The 20,161-nt window shown below is 40.8% G+C and overlaps 1 protein-coding gene and 1 long non-coding RNA gene across 4 annotated transcripts in view; one reads left to right on the top strand and one right to left on the bottom strand.

The window, feature by feature from the left end:
• Positions 1-20,161, bottom strand: part of mob2a (MOB kinase activator 2a) — an 86,485-nt gene that overhangs the window by 33,726 nt on the left and 32,598 nt on the right. The window contains exon 1 of one of the 3 annotated variants that reach the window (XM_047392034.1): positions 12,980-13,307. The exons of 1 other annotated variant lie outside the window; for it this stretch is intronic. In XM_047392034.1, the coding sequence (XP_047247990.1) occupies positions 12,980-13,017 (38 nt within the window). In that variant the 5' untranslated portion in view covers positions 13,018-13,307. Of the gene's footprint in view, positions 1-6,790; positions 7,078-12,979; positions 13,308-20,161 lie in introns of those variants that run through there. One more of the 3 variants, XM_047392045.1, reaches the window with a different exon arrangement.
• LOC124884259 lies at positions 487-6,632 on the top strand. Its single transcript, XR_007042407.1, has 3 exons — positions 487-593; positions 4,852-4,936; positions 5,011-6,632. It is a non-coding gene; the product is annotated as an uncharacterized LOC124884259 (long non-coding RNA).

Genomic DNA, 20,161 nt, shown 5'->3' with positions numbered 1-20,161 from the left:
TTTAAGCGTCTTCACGCCTTGGGACTGAGGTGTAAATAAGCCTCTGATTGGCTGAAGAGTATCTGGATCCCACCTGGGAAGACGAGCTTATGCAATGACATCATCTTTCTGTGGGGGGAAGCGAGGGATTATAGTGCAGTGTGCACATCTATCTGCAACAAAAAGGCATCAAGAACAGCAGAAAAGGGCTAGAGAAGATTTTTTTAGTGAATCCACTGAACCAAAGGAGAAGGCATAGATTCCAGTGTCACAGGACAGCACAATGACACAGTTTCTAGACAGATGGGATTGAGGCAGAGCGTGTGGTGTATTTCTGTCTGAAGATGGGTACAAATAAGGAAGTTTTGCTTACTTAACACCATTTTCTCTATTAAATTTGGCTGCGCCTGACCAGCACCCCTCCTCCCTTTCACCCAGCCGTCGGACAAACCTGATAAACAGGAAGTGAGGCGCCTTTCCGTTTCCCTGTAAATGGGCCTTGTTCTCAGAGGGTACACCGAGGAGTTGTGAACTGCTACAGCTAAGACTACTACGACCAATTTCCACGTTCACCTTTCAGAAGCCTTACAAAGTCTCCAGGAACGTTGTTCTTGGTAAGGAATTCTGTTCGACCCTTTTCCTGCCAGACGACCAACAGACAAACTAAAACAAACACAAGGAAGCTATTATTTACCTGTTAAAACTGTCTATGTCTAAAGGGGGGCACCCACCAACTCAGACAGGTTTTTATTCCTATTTGACTTTTAAAGTTTACATTTGCTCGGGTTCATAATTTAGACACCTCCATTAATACAAAAAACTGTTAAACAACAGACTTCCAAAAAAAAAAAACCTCCTGTGCTTATTTTTAATTTAAGTGCGTTTGCTGACAGAGAGGATCTAAAAGTGGAGTTGAGGTTAATGCAAGGCCATCTCTTTCTCCTCCTGAGCCAGCAGAGCAAGGCTGTTTCTGAAAAAAAACACACACACACACTCTTGTTTTGCTATATGTAGTGAGGACCATGTGTTGACTTCCATTGATTTTCAGTCATTTTCAACCCTTTCTATGCCCTAACCCTGATAATAACCCTAAACCTAACCATTACCAGTGCTTACCTAACCCTCACCTTAACCTAAAGTCAATTCACCCCTTAGTCCTAAACCTAACCGTTAGCAAAATAGGTCGTGAGGACCAGCAAAATGTCCTCACTTTGGTACAAACGGTCCTCAATTTGATGGTGAAATCGGGAAAATGGTTCTCACTGTGATGCCAAGACAGGAACACACACACACACACACACACACACACAGGGATTGTATTATGTAATTGATGTGTGAGGTGGCCTGTGCTCTGCTGTGATTGGGAGGATAGGTGACGTCATGATGGACAGTCAGCTAGGTCAAAAGACAAGCAAATCTTAAAGGTCACCAAATGACCACCACTCCATAAGACTATCTGTCTGAGTAAAACCAATCAAGCATACCAGGAAATTTGAAATGATTAGAAAGAGGTTGGAGATCTAAAAAAAAAAAAAAAAAAAAAAGGCATCCATTAAACCCTAAAACAAAGGAATGGGAGACAACCTGGGGGAGAAATTCCTCAAGATTAACCCAAAGAGAACGATCACATTAAACCAGACTCTTCAGGAAGCAGTAGAGTCTGTGCAAAGCGGTGGTTCTGAGAATACAGTCTCTTAAATTTATATAAACAAGCAAAACCATCAAACTAAAAAAACTTGAAAATTCAAGGGGTCTAAAATGAAATCATCAGTCATTCCTGCAGGTTAAATGGATGTTCCATTGGACTGTATGAGTAACGATGGCTGGGTCAAGGTCAACAGAAACAAGAACCGCTTAAAATCGGTATTCAGGCAACATTCTGACTTTACTGCAGTTTTTCTTTAAAAAGACATTTTCAACAACCCACTCGGTGTGGAGGCTGCAAGAAATTATTCCATCCAGCTCCTCCAGACAAGACTTTCATAGTAAATAATATCAGACATTTTTTCTATACACAAATCAAGGATTTTATGTCCCAAAGAGGGCCTAATGAGAGACGCATGGCCACCAGTAGGGTCCGCTCTGCTGATGCAACACACTGTGTGACGATACAGTCAGATTTATTGTTCACCAGCCAGACATAATTAAATTTACCAACTGATCCACAGTTAGCAAACACACACACACAGCGCTTGTCATGTGCTGAAGCCTTGAGGCCTGGATGTTCCAGTGTTTCAGCAATGGGTCAAAGGTTATTCTTTAGGCTAAACAAACATTAAACCAGTTGATTCAGAGGAAGCTGTGTGAGCACTGCACAATTTGACATAAATATATTACCATAAAATCACAAAGCACTGTAATGTAAAGATCATTGCCTAACATATTCAAAGCACTTCGTCTCCACTTCGACTGTTTTATAGGTCACGGTCACGAATACGCGCGGCGTCACGGCCACTCTCTGCCTCGCACTGACATGTCTATTCCTCTTCTTCGTCCCTAGTTTGGTTTAATGACCTTTAACACCACCTTCTTTTCCTTTTGTTTTTCCAAAGCTACACAGCAAATTAGTTCCGCCTCCCTGTCTGGTGACGCTATGGCAGAAAGTGCGGGAAATGAAAGAATTTGACATCAGAAATATAGGACATTGGTACGCTTGACTATGAAGGGCCGGGCGCTGCTCCCAGTTCGCCCAACTATGTTCTGACTGTTGACGTCAGTTTGTTTCAGAAATACAAAACAATCTTTGAATGTTCGCCACTGACTTTTGTTCAATTAACTACAATATACAGACAAACAAAAAACGTCTTCAATGAGTAAAATACACATTTGATTGGGCTGCATGATATTAGAAAAAGAAGGCATAACTAGTATTTTGTTTAATGTTGCGATGACGAAGTCAACTACAAATTACTCACGTTTTCCTCATTTATCTCCGTCATTATAATGTTCAAACCACTCTGAAATTTCTGACGTAGGTCACCAAGATCTACAGGTCCTTCTCAAAATATTAGCATATTGTGATAAAGTTCATTATTTTCCATAATGTCATGATGAAAATTTAACATTCATATATTTTAGATTCATTGCACACTAACTGAAATATTTCAGGTCTTTTATTGTCTTAATACGGATGATTTTGGCATACAGCTCATGAAAACCCAAAATTCCTATCTCACAAAATTAGCATATCATTAAAAGGGTCTCTAAACGAGCTATGAACCTAATCATCTGAATCAACGAGTTAACTCTAAACACCTGCAAAAGATTCCTGAGGCCTTTAAAACTCCCAGCCTGGTTCATCATTCAAAACCCCAATCCTGGGTAAGACTGCCGACCTGACTGCTGTCCAGAAGGCCACTATTGACACCCTCAAGCAAGAGGGTAAGACACAGAAAGACATTTCTGAACGAATAGGCTGTTCCCAGAGTGCTGTATCAAGGCACCTCAGTGGGAAGTCTGTGGGAAGGAAAAAGTGTCGCAGAAAACGCTGCACAACGAGAAGAGGTGACCAGACCTTGAGGAAGATTGTGGAGAAGGGCCGATTCCAGACCTTGGGGGACCTGCGGAAGCAGTGGACTGAGTCTGGAGTAGAAACATCCAGAGCCACGGTGCACAGGCGTGTGCAGGAAATGGGCTACAGGTGCCGCATTCCCCAGGTCAAGCCACTTTTGAGCCAGAAACAGCGGCAGAAGCGCCTGACCTGGGCTACAGAGAAGCAGCACTGGACTGTTGCTCAGTGGTCCAAAGTACTTTTTTCGGATGAAAGCAAATTCTGCATGTCATTCGGAAATCAAGGTGCCAGAGTCTGGAGGAAGACTGGGGAGAAGGAAATGCCAAAATGCCAGAAGTCCAGTGTCAAGTACCCACAGTCAGTGATGGTCTGGGGTGCTGTGTCAGCTGCTGGTGTTGGTCCACTGTGTTGTATCAAGGGCAGGGTCAATGCAGCTAGCTATCAGGAGATTTTGGAGCACTTCATGCTTCCATCTGCTGAAAAGCTTTATGGAGATGAAGATTTCATTTTTCAGCACGACCTGGCACCTGCTCACAGTGCCAAAACCACTGGTAAATGGTTTACTGACCATGGTATCATTGTGCTCAATTGGCCTGCCAACTCTCCTGACCTGAACCCCCATAGTGAATCTGTGGGATATTGTGAAGAGAACGTTGAGAGACTCAAGACCCAACACTCTGGATGAGCTAAAGGCCGTTATCGAAGCATCCTGGGCCTCCATAAGACCTCAGCAGTGCCACAGGCTGATTGCCTTCATGCCACGCCGCATTGAAGCAGTCATTTCTGCAAAAGGATTCCCGACCAAGTATTGAGAGCATAACTGTACATGATTATTTGAAGGTTGACGTTTTTTGTATTAAAAACACTTTTCTTTTATTGGTCGGATGAAATATGCTAATTTTGTGAGATAGGAATTTGGGGTTTTCATGAGCTGTATGCCAAAATCATTCGTATTAAGACAATAAAAGACCTGAAATATTTCAGTTAGTGTGCAATGAATCTAAAATATATGAATGTTAAATTTTCATCATGACATTATGGAAAATAATGAACTTTATCACAATATGCTAATATTTTGAGAAGGACCTGTATATCAGGTATGGGCATAAACGACAGAGAAGGTGCATTCAAGTGGCCAAATCTTTTACTGGAAAGCAGAGGTTTGATGCAGAGCACCTGAAATATAACACCCTGCCAAATATTGCTTCCAAGTAGTCCTTTGTGAATTGTAATATTGCACACAGTGGTGGAAAAAGCCATCCAGCATTTATCTACCTCTTACAAACTCTTACAGGCGCAACACAATGCTACTTTCTCACACTGCTAGATCATTTTAAATCTCAACACTTGTCTCTATATAGGCTAAAGAGTTGCCCATCGACGCATGGCGAAGTGAATCCTGCCTATGCAACGAGGAGTCCTAACATTACCACAAAAAGCCAAAAGGTAGAAGAAATTCTGTTTTTTTCCCCCTTTATATTGTGTTGATAAACATGTTTTTTTGTTCCCTGTTATCGTAGGGTGTCAGCTCCCTCAGATGCAATCAGCCCCTGTCAGTTAGATGTGAAGGCAGATTCAAGGCTGAGGCGCACTGCTGTTCCTATCAAGAAGAGGCTACTGCTCAGCAGAAGTGTTAAGGTTAACGGCGCACTGTAACAAGAAGAGACACCGAAAGAGACTCAAAAGCTGTTGACCGTACTAAAAACAAAATACACAAAAAGAAAGGCTTAGTTTTATTTCAATTTAGAATACATTATACAGGGATAAATGGTTCAGTAGCTTTATTTTTTAACAGGATTCATTACATCTGGTAGTGTTTACAGTAGGGCTGGTAGGTCACATACCTATTACTGTAGTGCTTTAAGGCTACGAACTCCCAAACTCAGTCAATTAACAACATGTACTTTAAAAAATATTTTCAGGCATAAAACAAACAGATAAAGGTAAGCATCTATATTTGCACCATATAAAATTGGTTGGCAATCATACTTTCAAACTTTTCATAATGCAGCCACAAAGGATGGCTTAGATCCAGTATTTGGTAGGTTTTAATATTTCAGATGTCATTTGTTTAAACTGTGCTAACCGATAATATATCTGGCCAGTCTGACAGACATTTCGTGACCTTTAGACATTATATTATATAGTGATTTTAGTGGCCAGGAGGCTAAGCCTCGACGGTGGTGGGGTCATTATGATCATGGAAAAGAAACAGAAGAGTGAGAAAAATGTGGCTTAATTGCAATCAACAGTATTGTAATCTTTTAGGAGACGGGGAGAGGAGGACATTAAACTTCTGGCCGTAACCCTGCTTTAACAACGCCTTTGTGTGTCTTACAGCGAAGATCACAGCATCCAACACATGTGGAGCCTCTGATTTCCATGTCACACGCCTAAACGGCACTCCGTTACTCATGCTCAAAGTTGGATTGAAGTGTAAGCATCATTTCTTGAATAGGAATAATGTAATCCAGCTGTGCAGTGTGTCTCTGCATTAAAGCTACAATTTTAAGCTCACCATCAAAACGCTCCTTTAGAGCTGGAGAGTTATATTTAGAGTTTATACAGCAGTTAGGGCCAACCCCGCAACCACAAAAGAGGAGAAGCAGATCCTTTCTGCTCTGGCTACCACAAAGTCTAACATAAAATCCGTTCAGAGTCTTAGCTCAAGCCCAAAAAAGTAGCTAGTCAGATTTTTAAACTAAAACATTAGTTCTTAACACGTAATAAGTTGAATGAATGCAAACATGTTAAATTAAGGGCAAAGTCTAATTAAAACAACATGAAGGCAAAATACATTTCCATCCCCTTATAAGGGAACACTGTGTCCCAAACAAACAGTGCAGCACTGCCAAAAGGGGCACAGAGCAGGATGGGAGGAAAAGTTGGGCAAGCTTGACCGACTGGCTGTTTTTTGGCTGCATTCATTTCAGTCCAATTTGTCTTTACCTGCACCTCCAAACAAACCTGCAAGCAGCAAAAGTTTATCAGTCCTCTCTGGTCAGAAACAGGAGGCTGGCTGAGTGCCACTGCTGTCCCCGTGCTCGCAACTCCACCCTCTCTTTCCTCCTCCCACAGCACAAGATACCTCATGTGTCTGACTACAGCAGAATCTCTGCTACAGCAGCACTGTCCTTAAATGTCTCCTCCAAACCGCAGCACAATAACAGAAAGTGAAAGAGGTGAGGAAAAGGAGGGAAGGGTGGGATAGAGACACAAAGGGGAATATGACAGTTTAAGTTTCTGATTGCTGAAAACTCTACTGCAGAGAAATGAGCAGAGATTAGATAAGAAAACTACCTATAGAAGAAGCAGTCGCAGCACACAAGTACCCCCATCCAGCAAGCGATCAAGCAGAGCTGAGGAGACGATGTGTAGTCCAAACTGAACCGTTTCCCTCTAGGTGCTCCTGTTTCTGCTGACTGGGCTACAGGTGCACCGGTTCCGGCACGGCACACCGTAAGAGCATCTGGCTGTTGGAACAGCTTTCAGCGTCAATGTACGTCATGCAGGCAGTAAGCCCGACATGCAAAAAAATATCATTCACAAAAGCAGACACGCTTCTGAGCGCCTCTCTCTTTCTCCCTCTCAACCAACTACTGCAACTGCCTGGCTCACTTTCACACTCCTGCTCCGTCTCTCTGCCCCCCCTCTCTCTCTTACTGGCTCTTACTTGAAAGGCGGGAAGATTAGCTTGGCAAACAGTGTCCCATAAACAAGCCGCTGACTCTTGGGCAGTACCGGGCATACTGCAGAGGAGACAGAAAGAGAAGGCAGCTATCTCCGCCATCTGTATACATCCTAAACAAGGGCTAATCGTCCCCAGCTCCACTTATCGCTCTTGCAGACCAAACACAGGTCAGCCTGTTAAATACAAGTCTGTGTCAAATCCGGTCAAACCTCTGTGGACGCTTAATCAAGGCAGCGTTTTGATCTTTCTGTACTCAGTAATATGTTACCGTTTCACAAGCACACAGCTAATTGTCAACTAACATCAACAAAAGAGTGCAGCTGCAGGAAAGCACAGGATGTATACCCTTTTTTTGCAATTATACAATAACCATGACTCTTCATACATACAATCAATGCAGAAGTGCAGTATGGGAGGGGCAAGTATGGAGACAAGCCCCCCGAGAAGCAAGCCAATCGCTGCGCTGGTTCGGGCAAAAAAGGTGAAGGACACTGAGTTATGGGCCCCTCGCCATCACTTTCCACCCTCCTTGCATCATTAAGGAGAAGCACTCATTTGCTTCAGTCCTCTTTATTCACCTGCTTCCCCACAAACACTTTCAAGGGACTGCAGTGAGCAAAGCGCCGTGAGCTGATGTAATCGACGACTGCAGACCCTGCTGAGCCTTACAGACACGAACGCAGGATTAACCGACCACAGCCGAGGCAACCCGCACTGCCCAGCGCCGACGCTCAAAGTCAAAGGGACTGACTTCACTCTGCTGTCGGTGACAAACCGCCTAAGCCTGACGAAAACAAGGCAAAAACAGACAGCAGTCACCTTCAAAGGGTAGCTGTTACGTAACAACTGCAGGGGGACTGGTTCTGCTTACGTTTTGTCGCTGAGTTATCAAAGAAGTTCTTATCTGTGGGTTGAGTGGGTAGTAGAAGAGCCTCTCAATATATTAGAATATCTTAGAAAACATCATTTATCTCAAAACCTCAATGCAAAACTCATTATATAGATTTATTAGAAACAGAATAATATATTAAGTGTTTTATTTTGTTCATTTTGATTAGAATGTCTTAAAGCTAACAAAAACCCAACACCGAGTTTCTCAGAAAATATTAATATTATATAAAACTTGTAAAATTTTAAAACAGACATTTTGTGTTGTGGCCCACATGGCGATGGGTAACACTTCTGGCTTGACAGTCATGGCTCCCTCCACTAGGAGGAAAAGCCACAAAAAGGTAATTGCTAAAGAAGGTGGCTGTTTACAGGATGCTGTATCAAAGCGTCTTAATGGAAAGGTGAGTGGAGGGAAAAAGTGTAGTAGAAAAAGGGTGCCAAAATAATTTTTAAATGTCATCCTACCAAAAGGTTTGCTCATATTTTGTACAGTATATGCATTCAAAACTTGGGCTTCCTGCCATTCGTATGCATTATAGCATCAATGCAGCGTAGCATGGAGGAGATCAGACTGTAGCTCTGTTGAGGTGTTAATGAAGCCCAGGCTGCTTTAATAGTTGTCTTTAGTTCATTTGCAATGTTGGGTCTGGTGGCTCTCATCTTCTTCTTCACTGTAGCCCATAGCCTCCCTATCGGGTTTAAGACAGGTCAGTATGCTGGTGAGTCAAGCTCAGTTATACCATGGTCAATAAAAAAAAAGAGTTAGGGTTAGGGGGCACTGGTACCCTCAGCAGTGTGGGCAGGTTCCAAGTCCTGCTGGAAAATCAAATCAGCATTTCCATGAAGCTCGTCAGCAGAAGAGTGCTCTAACATTTCCTGGTAGACGGCTGACTGTGGACGTTAGAAAACACAGCGAACAAACACCAGCAGACGACATGGCTTCCCAAATCATCACTAACTGTGGAAACGTCACACTGGACATCAAGTACCTTAACTTCAATTCTTCACAATCCTCTCAAGGCTGCAGTTATCCATGTTGCTTGTGCACCAAATTTTTCTCTTCCACTCAACTTTCTATTATCACTCTTGGATACAGGAATCTGAGCAGCCAGCCTCTTTAGCAAGGACTCTTCGTAGCTATCCCCCTAGTGAAGGATGTCAATGACTGTATGCTGGGCAACGGTCTAGTCTGCAGTCATTTCCCTGATTGAGTAGGTCATAAGTATTTTTGTATAAAAAGTCACTTTCTGTTTTAGTCTTATTTATCAATACCAAATTTTTATCAGATGTATGACAAAATCATGAAAATTAACAGAAATAAACGTTTGAAATACATCAATGTTTGTATAATTAATCTCTGATATAAGGGTTTCAGTTTCTAAATAGAATAAAAAAAAAATTTCTGCTATATTCGAATTTAATGAGATAAGCATATGTTCTTGCTCAACACTGCTGCATTAAATGTGATTCGTTGGGAAAGCAACAAGCTCTCTCTGCAACTTTTCTCCGCGTCAGATGACAAAGAACTGCAGCATCTAATGATGTCATTCCTTTCCCTATGCTACCACCACTTCTGCTTCCTGCTGTTCTCAGGAGACCCATCACCAGGAGCTACAGCAAACAGGCCTCCCTCACCTGCACGTACGCAGATCTGAGAGCTCAGCATAAAGCACACGGTGCCGCACTGAAGCACAACATCATTGCAAACAATTTCCTAAATGAAACCAGAATGTGGAGAAATAGAGGGACACAGCTGCTCTGGTACTTTCAGCTGAGAGGAGGAGAGAGCATTGGATCTTGGCACTCATCTGCTCCCTTTGTGTTTTTGCACCTGAGGATCAGGATGTGGCCGCTGTGTGGGACAAGTGCAGCGGAAATGAATGTGCCCAGAAACAAGGGAGCGGGGAAATGAAGGGCAAAGGGGAAAGTGTACCAAATGAAACTACTAATAAATCAAATGTCACTTTCAAACAATGTGACTAACGTTCTTTCAGGTCTCAGTCAGCTTGTTTTTGTCTCGACTTCCTCAAAACTTTCTCTTATCCTAAAATCCAGACAAACTGTAAAGAGCAAGACATCCTGAGCGATGGCTTGTGTAAAGAAAGCTGGGTTATTTCTTCTAAATGTATGACTTGAACAGATAGCAAGAAGGAGAAAAGAACTGCAGAGATCAGCTGGGGAAAGACCCCGTTTGTGACGTGGTTTACAAGTATGGATGGAAAATGTTGCATTTATTTAAACCATAACTGGGTTAGGAGGTGAACTGGAAGACAATGGAGGCCATTTCATTCACTCTGCTGTACACGTGGAACCACAAGTTTACGATATAAAATCAAAAGTTTAACGAAACTCATGGGCTCTAACCAGCAAGAACTTTTCAAGGTCTTTCAGCTTCTTTTCAATCATAATGACCATCTGTCTCCCAGCACCTCTGTACTAACACACAGACGTTTGGTTGAAGGCCTCTCGAATCGAGTAGCACACAACAAAATGGCGAGGTCCTTGGAGCTCAGTGCAGAGCCGAGGGACAGGACGGAAAATTTTCATTACAAGGAAGCAACAGAGGCTGGAGTCATTACTAAGCAACCTTAGACTCAAATGTCATTGATTTAAAAATTATAATCTTAGATGAATACAAGATTACCTGGTGTGAACCTACTTAACCTGGAGCTGATAGATAAACTGACAAACGCATTCCCAGATTATTTGTTTTGAAATCAGCAGAAACAAGGATGGAGTTGATGAGCTATAGCCACAATAACCAGATGAGTGTTTGCAAGTATAAAGGAGGCCATTAAACCACCATGGCCTTGTTTTATGTCAAGAACATATATATATATATATATATGTTTATATAACTTAATTTTAAATCCTAAAGGTAAACTTGTACACAATTTGATTACCCAAAAAGGACAGTAGCTTTAAAACCTACAGATGTACCAAACGCTCAGCCAGAAATCAGAAAATGCCGATTTTTTATAAAGGCAGGTCAAATACAAAGAAGTCTGAATTTCTCCCCCTTTTCGCTAAATATATCAAAACATGAGGTGGGAGTTTTACAATTTTCAGTTTATAATCAACTAACAGCGTGTACTTTGATGTTTTTTCTTTTTCTTTAATAAGGATCTGATTTAGGTTAGGACCATATGCATTGATGCTTAAATGCAGGATAATCCTGAAATTTTGTAATTTTCTGTTGGATTCTAAACTATATCAAAGACCTACAGCACATTATTTCCCTCTTGTGTGTTGTAGTCCTTAGAGGGAAAAATAATCTGGAATCAATCAAAATCTGAATTCACAGGTCAGACTTTAAAGAAAAAGAAAAATCACATCAGCCTGGAAAAGCCTGACTGCTGCATATCTACTAAAAACAAGTTGAGTTGGATGGAGTCTCAACGTGAGGTTCTGACTTCAGTTCGATCAAAACTAACCTAAATTCTGCTAGGAAGGAGGAAGGAATAGAGACGAACTAATCAGGTTCAGATTACTAGTTTTTGCTGAGGTCTGTACTCCCGTTTCAAATATTGTCCAACTGCAAATTTCCTATGAGATTTAACACAAGCAAACTCTTCTGTGTTCATGTTGATTCAACAGATAAATGTAAAACATTTAGGGCTGTAACAATTAATCTGATTAATCAATTATTGAAATAATCATCGACTAGCTTAGAATTTGATTAATCGTTAACTGGAGTATACAGACTCTAAAACATGCCATGTGCTAAATGAACATCCCACTCAGAGAATTAATTAGGCCAAAATTGTACAAAAACAAATACATTTTAAAAACCTAAAAAACTTTTTGTCGATAAATATGTTCTATCCAAAACTCATCAAGAGGCATACCCTTAGCTTCACCTGGTTTAAATTCTGTAAAAAATCTCGTTAAGCACCTTTTGCTATCCAATCAATAATCAATTAATTAACAGAGGGGAAAAAAAGACATATTAAGTCGATTATAAAAATAAACGTTAGTTGCAGCCCTAAAAACATTGCATTCAAAAGCAAAAATTACAAAAATCCTGCAGGCTCCTTGATAGAGGCAGTAGTTGTGAAACCAGTCCCAAATTATTCCAATTTTCCATTTAAAGATAAATTCCTGGAATTCATATGACAAACTGAAAACAAAGTGCATCATGTTTAACATGTTTTGTAACGTGTTTCCAGGACAGAAAAAAGCTGAGTTTCTGTGCTTCTGATGAAAAGGAATAAGGGAATTATTGTTGCATTTGTCAACATTTGATCTGCTGATAATCAGTCCAAGTCAATAAAGGAAAAAATGGCTGATTTCTGCCACACTGATCGGTGCACCACTAATAAAGAACATCCACAAAATATGAGTACAGTCAAAGGGATAACTGTGATCATTCATAAATAATGAATGGAAATAAGTCACCAAAAGAAATAATTGCTCTAAAAGCTTTCAACAAACATCCATGCTGCTAGGAAGCTGTGTTTAAACTTTTGACCACGAACAGAAAAATGGAAGTGAAAAGCAAGAAGAAGAAGACGAAGAAGAAGACGTTGGGCTCCTTTTCCTTAATGGAAGAGGGGAAACAAAAGAGTTTAAAGCGAGACAGACGGGTTTCTCCCGATCCAGCCTGTGGCTTGATTTACAACAAGGTAGAAGACGATCATGAGATTTTAGATGAATTTATCATAAAGTTCTCAGACAGTATTGGAACCTATCGAAACCAGAGGTATTATCATAAACAAAAGTATCCACTTCAAAGAGCTACACTATAAAAAAAGTAACAATTTCCCTTTTATTAGACATCCCCCCGTGGAAAAAAAAAACGCGCATTTATGAGCCTCGGACATGACAAAACGCAGCCGCCTCCCCACCCCACGCAAATCCACGTTAACGAGTTCCCGCTGCTCCACTTTACATTACATCACACTTACCTATTTAACGTGTACGAGCCGTTCCTCTTAAACCTCATCCTGGACGACAGGAAGCGGATAAAGAAATCCAGAGTTGACGGCGTGTCGGGCTGTTGTTGCTCTCAGCTCGGAAAGAAACGAACCCACGCACGCCGTAAACCCTCCGTGGACGGACGCGGAACAATCCTCGCACCGGCTCTAAGCAGACCTGCCCTCCACGCTCTCCTGTTTCCTTTGGTTCCCCCCTCAGTTCAGTTTCCACGGGGCTGGGTTATTGGCTGTGCGTGTTGCATTGTTGCACGTAAAACTCCCAGGACGCTTTTTTGTTTTTGTTTTTTGTTTTGTTTTTTACCCCCCCCCCCCCCCAAATAACATCCAAACAAAAACTTGAACTCCAGCCCCTCCTCCGGTTTTAAACCGGGAGCATCATCATCATCATCATCGATGCGAGTCCGCTGTCTCTGCTCCATTCAAGGTCCCGTTGGAAATCTCATGTTTCCTATCTGAGGAGCTATTTATACGCGTTTGGATCCCTCCGCAGGCTGAATACAAAGCAGACGCAACCGGCCCGACACGCTTCTTATCAAAGCCTGTAAGGTGAGACAGATCCGAGGCCAAGAATAGGACTGAGGGATACATTAATGCCACTTAAATCTTATCCAGGACTACGTGTCTCTTTGTACTGCAAACATACATACTTTACAGGTGAAGATATGATTAGAAATGTGACTAAATGTGATGATAATCAAACTGCAGGTATACTGAATGAATTATATGCATCATACAATAATGGGACAAATGCTTTCTGGATAATTAGTAGGTGTTAATGTATTAGAAAAACTTTTTGTTTTTGTTTTTAATCAGCTAAACCACTCAGAATATCAGACTAATCACTAAGGTGCAAATTACATTCCCATTATGGATAGATTTGCACCGATCAGGCTTTTCCATGCCGATTCCGACAGACTCCTTTATTTCCTCCGAAGGACTAAAACATAAAATTGTACAAATGTGCTGCAAGCTCTTAGATAAAGATGATTTAATAGACAAAAATGAAATGTTGCACCGATCAGACTTTTCCACACCAATGCAGATTATTGTTTATTTAGGTTTGACCTGCCAATTCCATTTAGTTTATTCTTACTTAAAGGGCTATCGCATACATTTGAAAAATGTGCTGCAGTTCTTAGATTTAAAACAGAAAATGATTCAATGGATTCCAGGGTGTTCCCCAATTATGGATTGAAACATCTGTTCCTAACCTTTACCTGATTTTTATTCAACTCAAAAATTGCATTAAAGTAAATTCTGTCGGTTGATACTTTTATTGAGTTTAAATGATGGGATTTTGCTGTTTTGATTTAATGAAAGGATTTTTCAGTAATCGATCTGCCGATTACCAGTCAGGGCTGATCAAGAGGAAAAATGGCTGATTTTGATCAGTTTGAATAATTGCTGTACGGCGCATTTGCTCTATAAAAAAAAAAAACTCAAAACGATGCCTTTAGGTGTTTATGCAAGGTCTGTTAAAAGAAAGGTTGTTGCTCCTGCTGCATAGGATTTACAGGATCCGATGCGTGTACACCAACCACATCTAATCTATCAGTAAAACCAGTTGGTGCAGCTAATGTTTGGATTTGTATTGCAATGAGTTAAAAGAATCTGAGAGCATGAGAAAAAAGGGGGTTGTGAGTATGCTTAGCAGAGAGCCAGACCACAAAGGCTGAGTCATGGAGAGCTTGCATGTGTTTTTATTATGCAGCAAGCTGAGGAAGATTTAGGAAGAGAGAGAAAATCTGTGCAAAGGGTTGGAGGCTGTATTCATCTCCAGGGTAATAAACTAGGTTTTTAGATTTTTCATTTTATCTAGATTTTATGTAAACTTTTATCACAGACTTTATCTAGTCTCTGTTAACATCTAAATGAGAGCTATTTTTGCATTTCTCTTGTAAAGAACCAAAAAATACTCAGGGGTGTTTTGGGAGTTTTAAGTTTGTGCATTACAGTAAGAGCAAGCTGGCACCAAAAGTGCTGATCAGTCACGCTGCTGCCGCTGCTGGTCAGCAACTGCAGAATTACACAACAGCCACTGAGGGTTAAAGCTACTCTTTGATGCAAGCAATACATATATATGATATATATATATACATACAGGGGTTGGACAATGAAACTGAAACACCTGGTTTTAGAACACAATAATTTATTAGTATGGTGTAGGGCCTCCTTTTGCGGCCAATACAGCGTCAATTCGTCTTGGGAATGACATATACAAGTCCTGCACAGTGGTCAGAGGGATTTTAAGCCATTCTTCTTGCAGGATAGTGGCCAGGTCACTACGTGATACTGGTGGAGGAAAACGTTTCCTGACTCGTTCCTCCAAAACACCCCAAAGTGGCTCAATAATATTTAGATCTGGTGACTGTGCAGGCCATGAGAGATGTTCAACTTCACTTTCATGTTCATCAAACCAATCTTTCACCAGTCTTGCTGTGTGTATTGGTGCATTGTCATCCTGATACACGGCACCGCCTTCAGGATACAATGTTTGAACCATTGGATGCACATGGTCCTCAACAATGGTTCGGTAGTCCTTGGCAGTGACGCGCCCATCTAGCACAAGTATTGGGCCAAGGGAATGCCATGATATGGCAGCCCAAACCATCACTGATCCACCCCCATGCTTCACTCTGGGCATGCAACAGTCTGGGTGGTACGCTTCTTTGGGGCTTCTCCACACCGTAACTCTCTTGGATGTGGGGAAAACAGTAAAGGTGGACTCATCAGAGAACAATACATGTTTCACATTGTCCACAGCCCAAGATTTGCACTCCTTGCACTATTGAAACCGACGTTTGGCATTGGCATGAGTGACCAAATATTTGGCTATAGCAGCCCGGCCATGTATATTGACCCTGTGGAGCTCCTGACGGACAGTTCTGGTGGTAACAAGAGAGTTGAGGTGCACATTTAATTCTGTCGTGATTTGGGCAGCCGTGGTTTTATGTTTTTTGGATACAATCCGGGTTAGCACCCGAACATCCCTTTCAGACAGCTTCCTCTTGCGTCCACAGTTAATCCTGTTGGATGTGGTTCGTCCTTCTTGGTGATATGCTGACATTACCCTGGATACCGTGGCTCTTGATACATCACAAAGACTTGCTGTCTTGGTCACAGATGCGCCAGCAAGACGTGCACCAACAATTTGTCCTCTTTTGAACTCTGGTATGTCACCCATAATGTTGTGTGCATTTCAATATTTTGAGTAAAACTGTGCTCTTACCCTGCTAATTGAACCTTCACACTCTGCTCTTACTGGTGCAATGTGCAATCAATGAAGACTGGCTACCAGACTGGTCCAATTTAGCCATGAAACCTCCCACACTAAAATGACAGGTGTGGGATATATATCTATAGATATATAGATATATATCTATATATCTATAGATATATAGATATATATCTATACATAATATATATATATATATCTATATATCTATAGATCTATATATATATATATATCTATAGATCTATAGATATATATATATATCTATAGATCTATATATATATATCTATATATATCTATAGATCTATATATATCTATAGATCTATATATATCTATATATCTATAGATCTATATATATCTATATATATCTATATATCTATATATCTATATATATATCTATATATCTATATATATCTATATATCTATATATATATATATATCTATATATATATATATATATATATATATATATATATATGTTTAATAAATGTGTCTCCCTCCATCTGGGACAAAGCTTTGACTCAGAAGTATACTAAAATATATTAAAAAAACAAATATTTTAAGATATACATCATATTTCACCATTCAGCTTAAAAATATCGAGGTATTATGTCTGGTCCATATTGCCCAGCCCTAATATACACACACACACACACACACACACACACACACACACACACACACACACACACACACCGCCTTTCCTAATTCCCCTTCGGGGATCAATAAAGTATCTTTAAATTGAATTGAAGTCAGAAATAAACTGAACCAACAAGGCTATTTCTTACATTAATAAACTAAGCATTTATACATATGTAACAGTGTTTTTGCTTATGGACATCATAGATCTACAAAGACAAAGTCTGAACTTTGAACTTCCTAATCAAAGAATGGCTGCTTTTATTCCAGAGCCACAGCTGTAAGTGGGAGACGTAAAAACCGAAAACAACAGGAGATTCAATTAGTACAATTATGCTTATTACTACAGTTCAAATTCCCTCCATTTGCTTCTTCCTGCCCATTTTTATCATCTCCACCTTAATTGCTGATGATTTAATTAGGTGATTTTTTTCTCCCAACAAACACCACCTGACACCCCTTTTATCCAATGTCCATATTTCTTGCATTCGGTTTAACAGTAATTTGAGCTTTACGCACAGAGAATGAAGTATTCATAGCTCTTCAGCTTTCATCACATTTTGTTGTTACAACCAAAAACCTCAATGCAATTCATTTAGATTTTATGGCATAGACTGATGCAAGGCAGTGCATAATTGTAAAATGGGAGGAAAATAATACACAAATGTCTTTTTTTTTAAGCTTTTACAGACATTCAAAATGAATCTAAACAGGCTTTATAGAAAATAATGGTGCTGCTCACAAAACATTACGCACTGCTCAGGTTTAGTAGAATACAATGAGAATAAATTATTTTTATCTAATTTCTAATGGAATAATCTAATGGAATAATCCATTGACAAGATAACTATTAGTTGTGCACTTCAGAAATCTTGCCTTTATGGAGGAGTAACAAGAAAGTAATTGCTGGAACAAAGTCATACATTTTTTGTTTGCCACAAGCAACGTAAGAAGCACAACCAATATGTAAGACAAGGTTTTCTGATCAGGAGACCCTAATTTTTTAACTTGTGGTCTACCTGTAATTGACTATGTGTGGTTAAAAATAACTGCACATAAACCAAAACTCACCATACCCACTGTTAAAACATGGTGATGGCACCATCATGCTGAGGGGATGCTTTTCTTCAGCAGGGAGAGGAGAAGTGGTTAAAGTTTATAGGAGGATTGATGGGGCTAAATACAGGAAGAAAACCTGTTATAGGCTGCAAAAAAAGAAGGTCACCTTAAAGCATAGAGCCTAGACCTCATATAACTGAAAATCTGTCGCAAGATTTGAAGACTGATGAAGATGTTCTCCGTCCAATCAGACTGAGAAGTTTGTCCAGACTGGAAAAACGAGATGTTTTCATGTAGAGAAAACAATTGTTTCAAGTCCATGGTCGACATGTACAGGTCCTTCTCAAACAATTTGCATATTGTAATAAAGTTCATTATTTTCTATAATGTAATGATGAAAATTTAACATTCATATATTTTAGATTCATTGCACACTAACTGAAATATTTCAGGTCTTTTATTGTCTTAATATGGATGATTTTGGCATACAGCTCATGAAAACCCAAAATTCCTATCTCACAAAATTAGGATATTTCATCCGACCAATAAAAGAAAAGTGTTTTTAATACAAAAAACGTCAACCTTCAAATAATCATGTACAGTTATGCTCTCAATACTTGGTCGGGAATCCTTTGGCAGAAATGACTGCTTCAATGCGGCGTGGCATGGAGGCAATCAGCCTGTGGCACTGCTGAGGTCTTATGGAGGCCCAGGATGCTTCGATAGCAGCCTTTAGCTCATCCAGATTGTTGGGTCTTGAGTCTCTCAACGTTCTCTTCACAATATCCCACAGATTCTCTATGGGGTTCAGGTCAGGAGAGTTGGCAGGCCAATTGAGCACAGTGATACCATGGTCAGTAAACCATTTACCAGTGGTTTTGGCACTGTGAGCAGGTGCCAGGTCGTGCTGAAAAATGAAATCTTCATCTCCATAAAGCTTTTCAGCAGATGGAAGCATGAAGTGCTCCAAAATCTCCTGATAGCTAGCTGCATTGACCCTGCCCTTGATAAAACACAGTGGACCAACACCAGCAGCTGACACGGCACCCCAGACCATCACTGACTGTGGGTACTTGACACTGGACTTCTGGCATTTTGGCATTTCCTTCTCCCCAGTCTTCCTCCAGACTCTGGCACATTGATTTCCGAATGACATGCAGAGTTTGCTTTCATCCGAAAAAAGTACTTTGGACCACTGAGCAACAGTCCAGTGCTGCTTCTCTGTAGCCCAGGTCAGGCGCTTCTGCCGCTGTTTCTGGTTCAAAAGTGGCTTGACCTGGGGAATGTGGCACCTGTAGCCCATTTCCTGCACACGCCTGTGCACGGTGGCTCTGGATGTTTCTACTCCAGACTCAGTCCACTGCTTCCGCAGGTCCCCCAAGGTCTGGAATCGGCCCTTCTCCACAATCTTCCTCAGGGTCCGGTCACCTCTTCTCGTTGTGCAGCGTTTTCTGCCACACTTTTTCCTTCCCACAGACTTCCCACTGAGGTGCCTTGATACAGCACTCTGGGAACAGCCTATTCGTTCAGAAATTTCTTTCGGTGTCTTACCCTCTTGCTTGAGGGTGTCAATAGTGGCCTTCTGAACAGCAGTCAGGTCGGCAGTCTTACCCATGATTGGGGTTTTGAGTGATGAACCAGGCTGGGAGTTTTAAAGGCCTCAGGAATCTTTTGCAGGTGTTTAGAGTTAACTCGTTGATTCAGATGATTAGGTTCATAGTTCGTTTAGAGACCCTTTTAATGATATGCTAATTTTGTGAGATAGGAATTTTGGGTTTTCATGAGCTGTATGCCAAAATCATCCGTATTAAGACAATAAAAGACCTGAAATATTTCAGGTAGTGTGCAATGAATCTAAAATATATGAATGTTAAATTTTCATCATGACATTATAGAAAATAATGAACTTTATCACAATATGCTATGCTAATTGTTTGAGAAGGACCTGTACTTTAAAAGCAGCGAAGCTTTCAGAATGCAGTCATCTTTTGTTGCATTGTGGCTGAGAAACAGCCCTGCTCCCTCTGCTCCAGCTCAGGCTTTCCAGGAATACATTGAGAGTTACAAGCTGGACCGCAGTGCACAAACGCAGCCTATACTGAGGCTCCAGCAACTAGAGTGCATACAAGATGAGAGGCCAGCTTTGGAGCGCTCAAACCACAGCAAGTGCCAAGTTCCACTGCGTAAAACAGAGTCGATTTTGACAGGAAGTATAACACTCC

The sequence above is a fragment of the Girardinichthys multiradiatus genome, chromosome 2, assembly GCF_021462225.1.
Source record: "Girardinichthys multiradiatus isolate DD_20200921_A chromosome 2, DD_fGirMul_XY1, whole genome shotgun sequence".
NCBI lineage: Eukaryota > Metazoa > Chordata > Actinopteri > Cyprinodontiformes > Goodeidae > Girardinichthys > Girardinichthys multiradiatus.
Note: the sequence above shows the minus strand (reverse complement) of the source record. Positions and strands in the feature narration are given on the sequence as shown.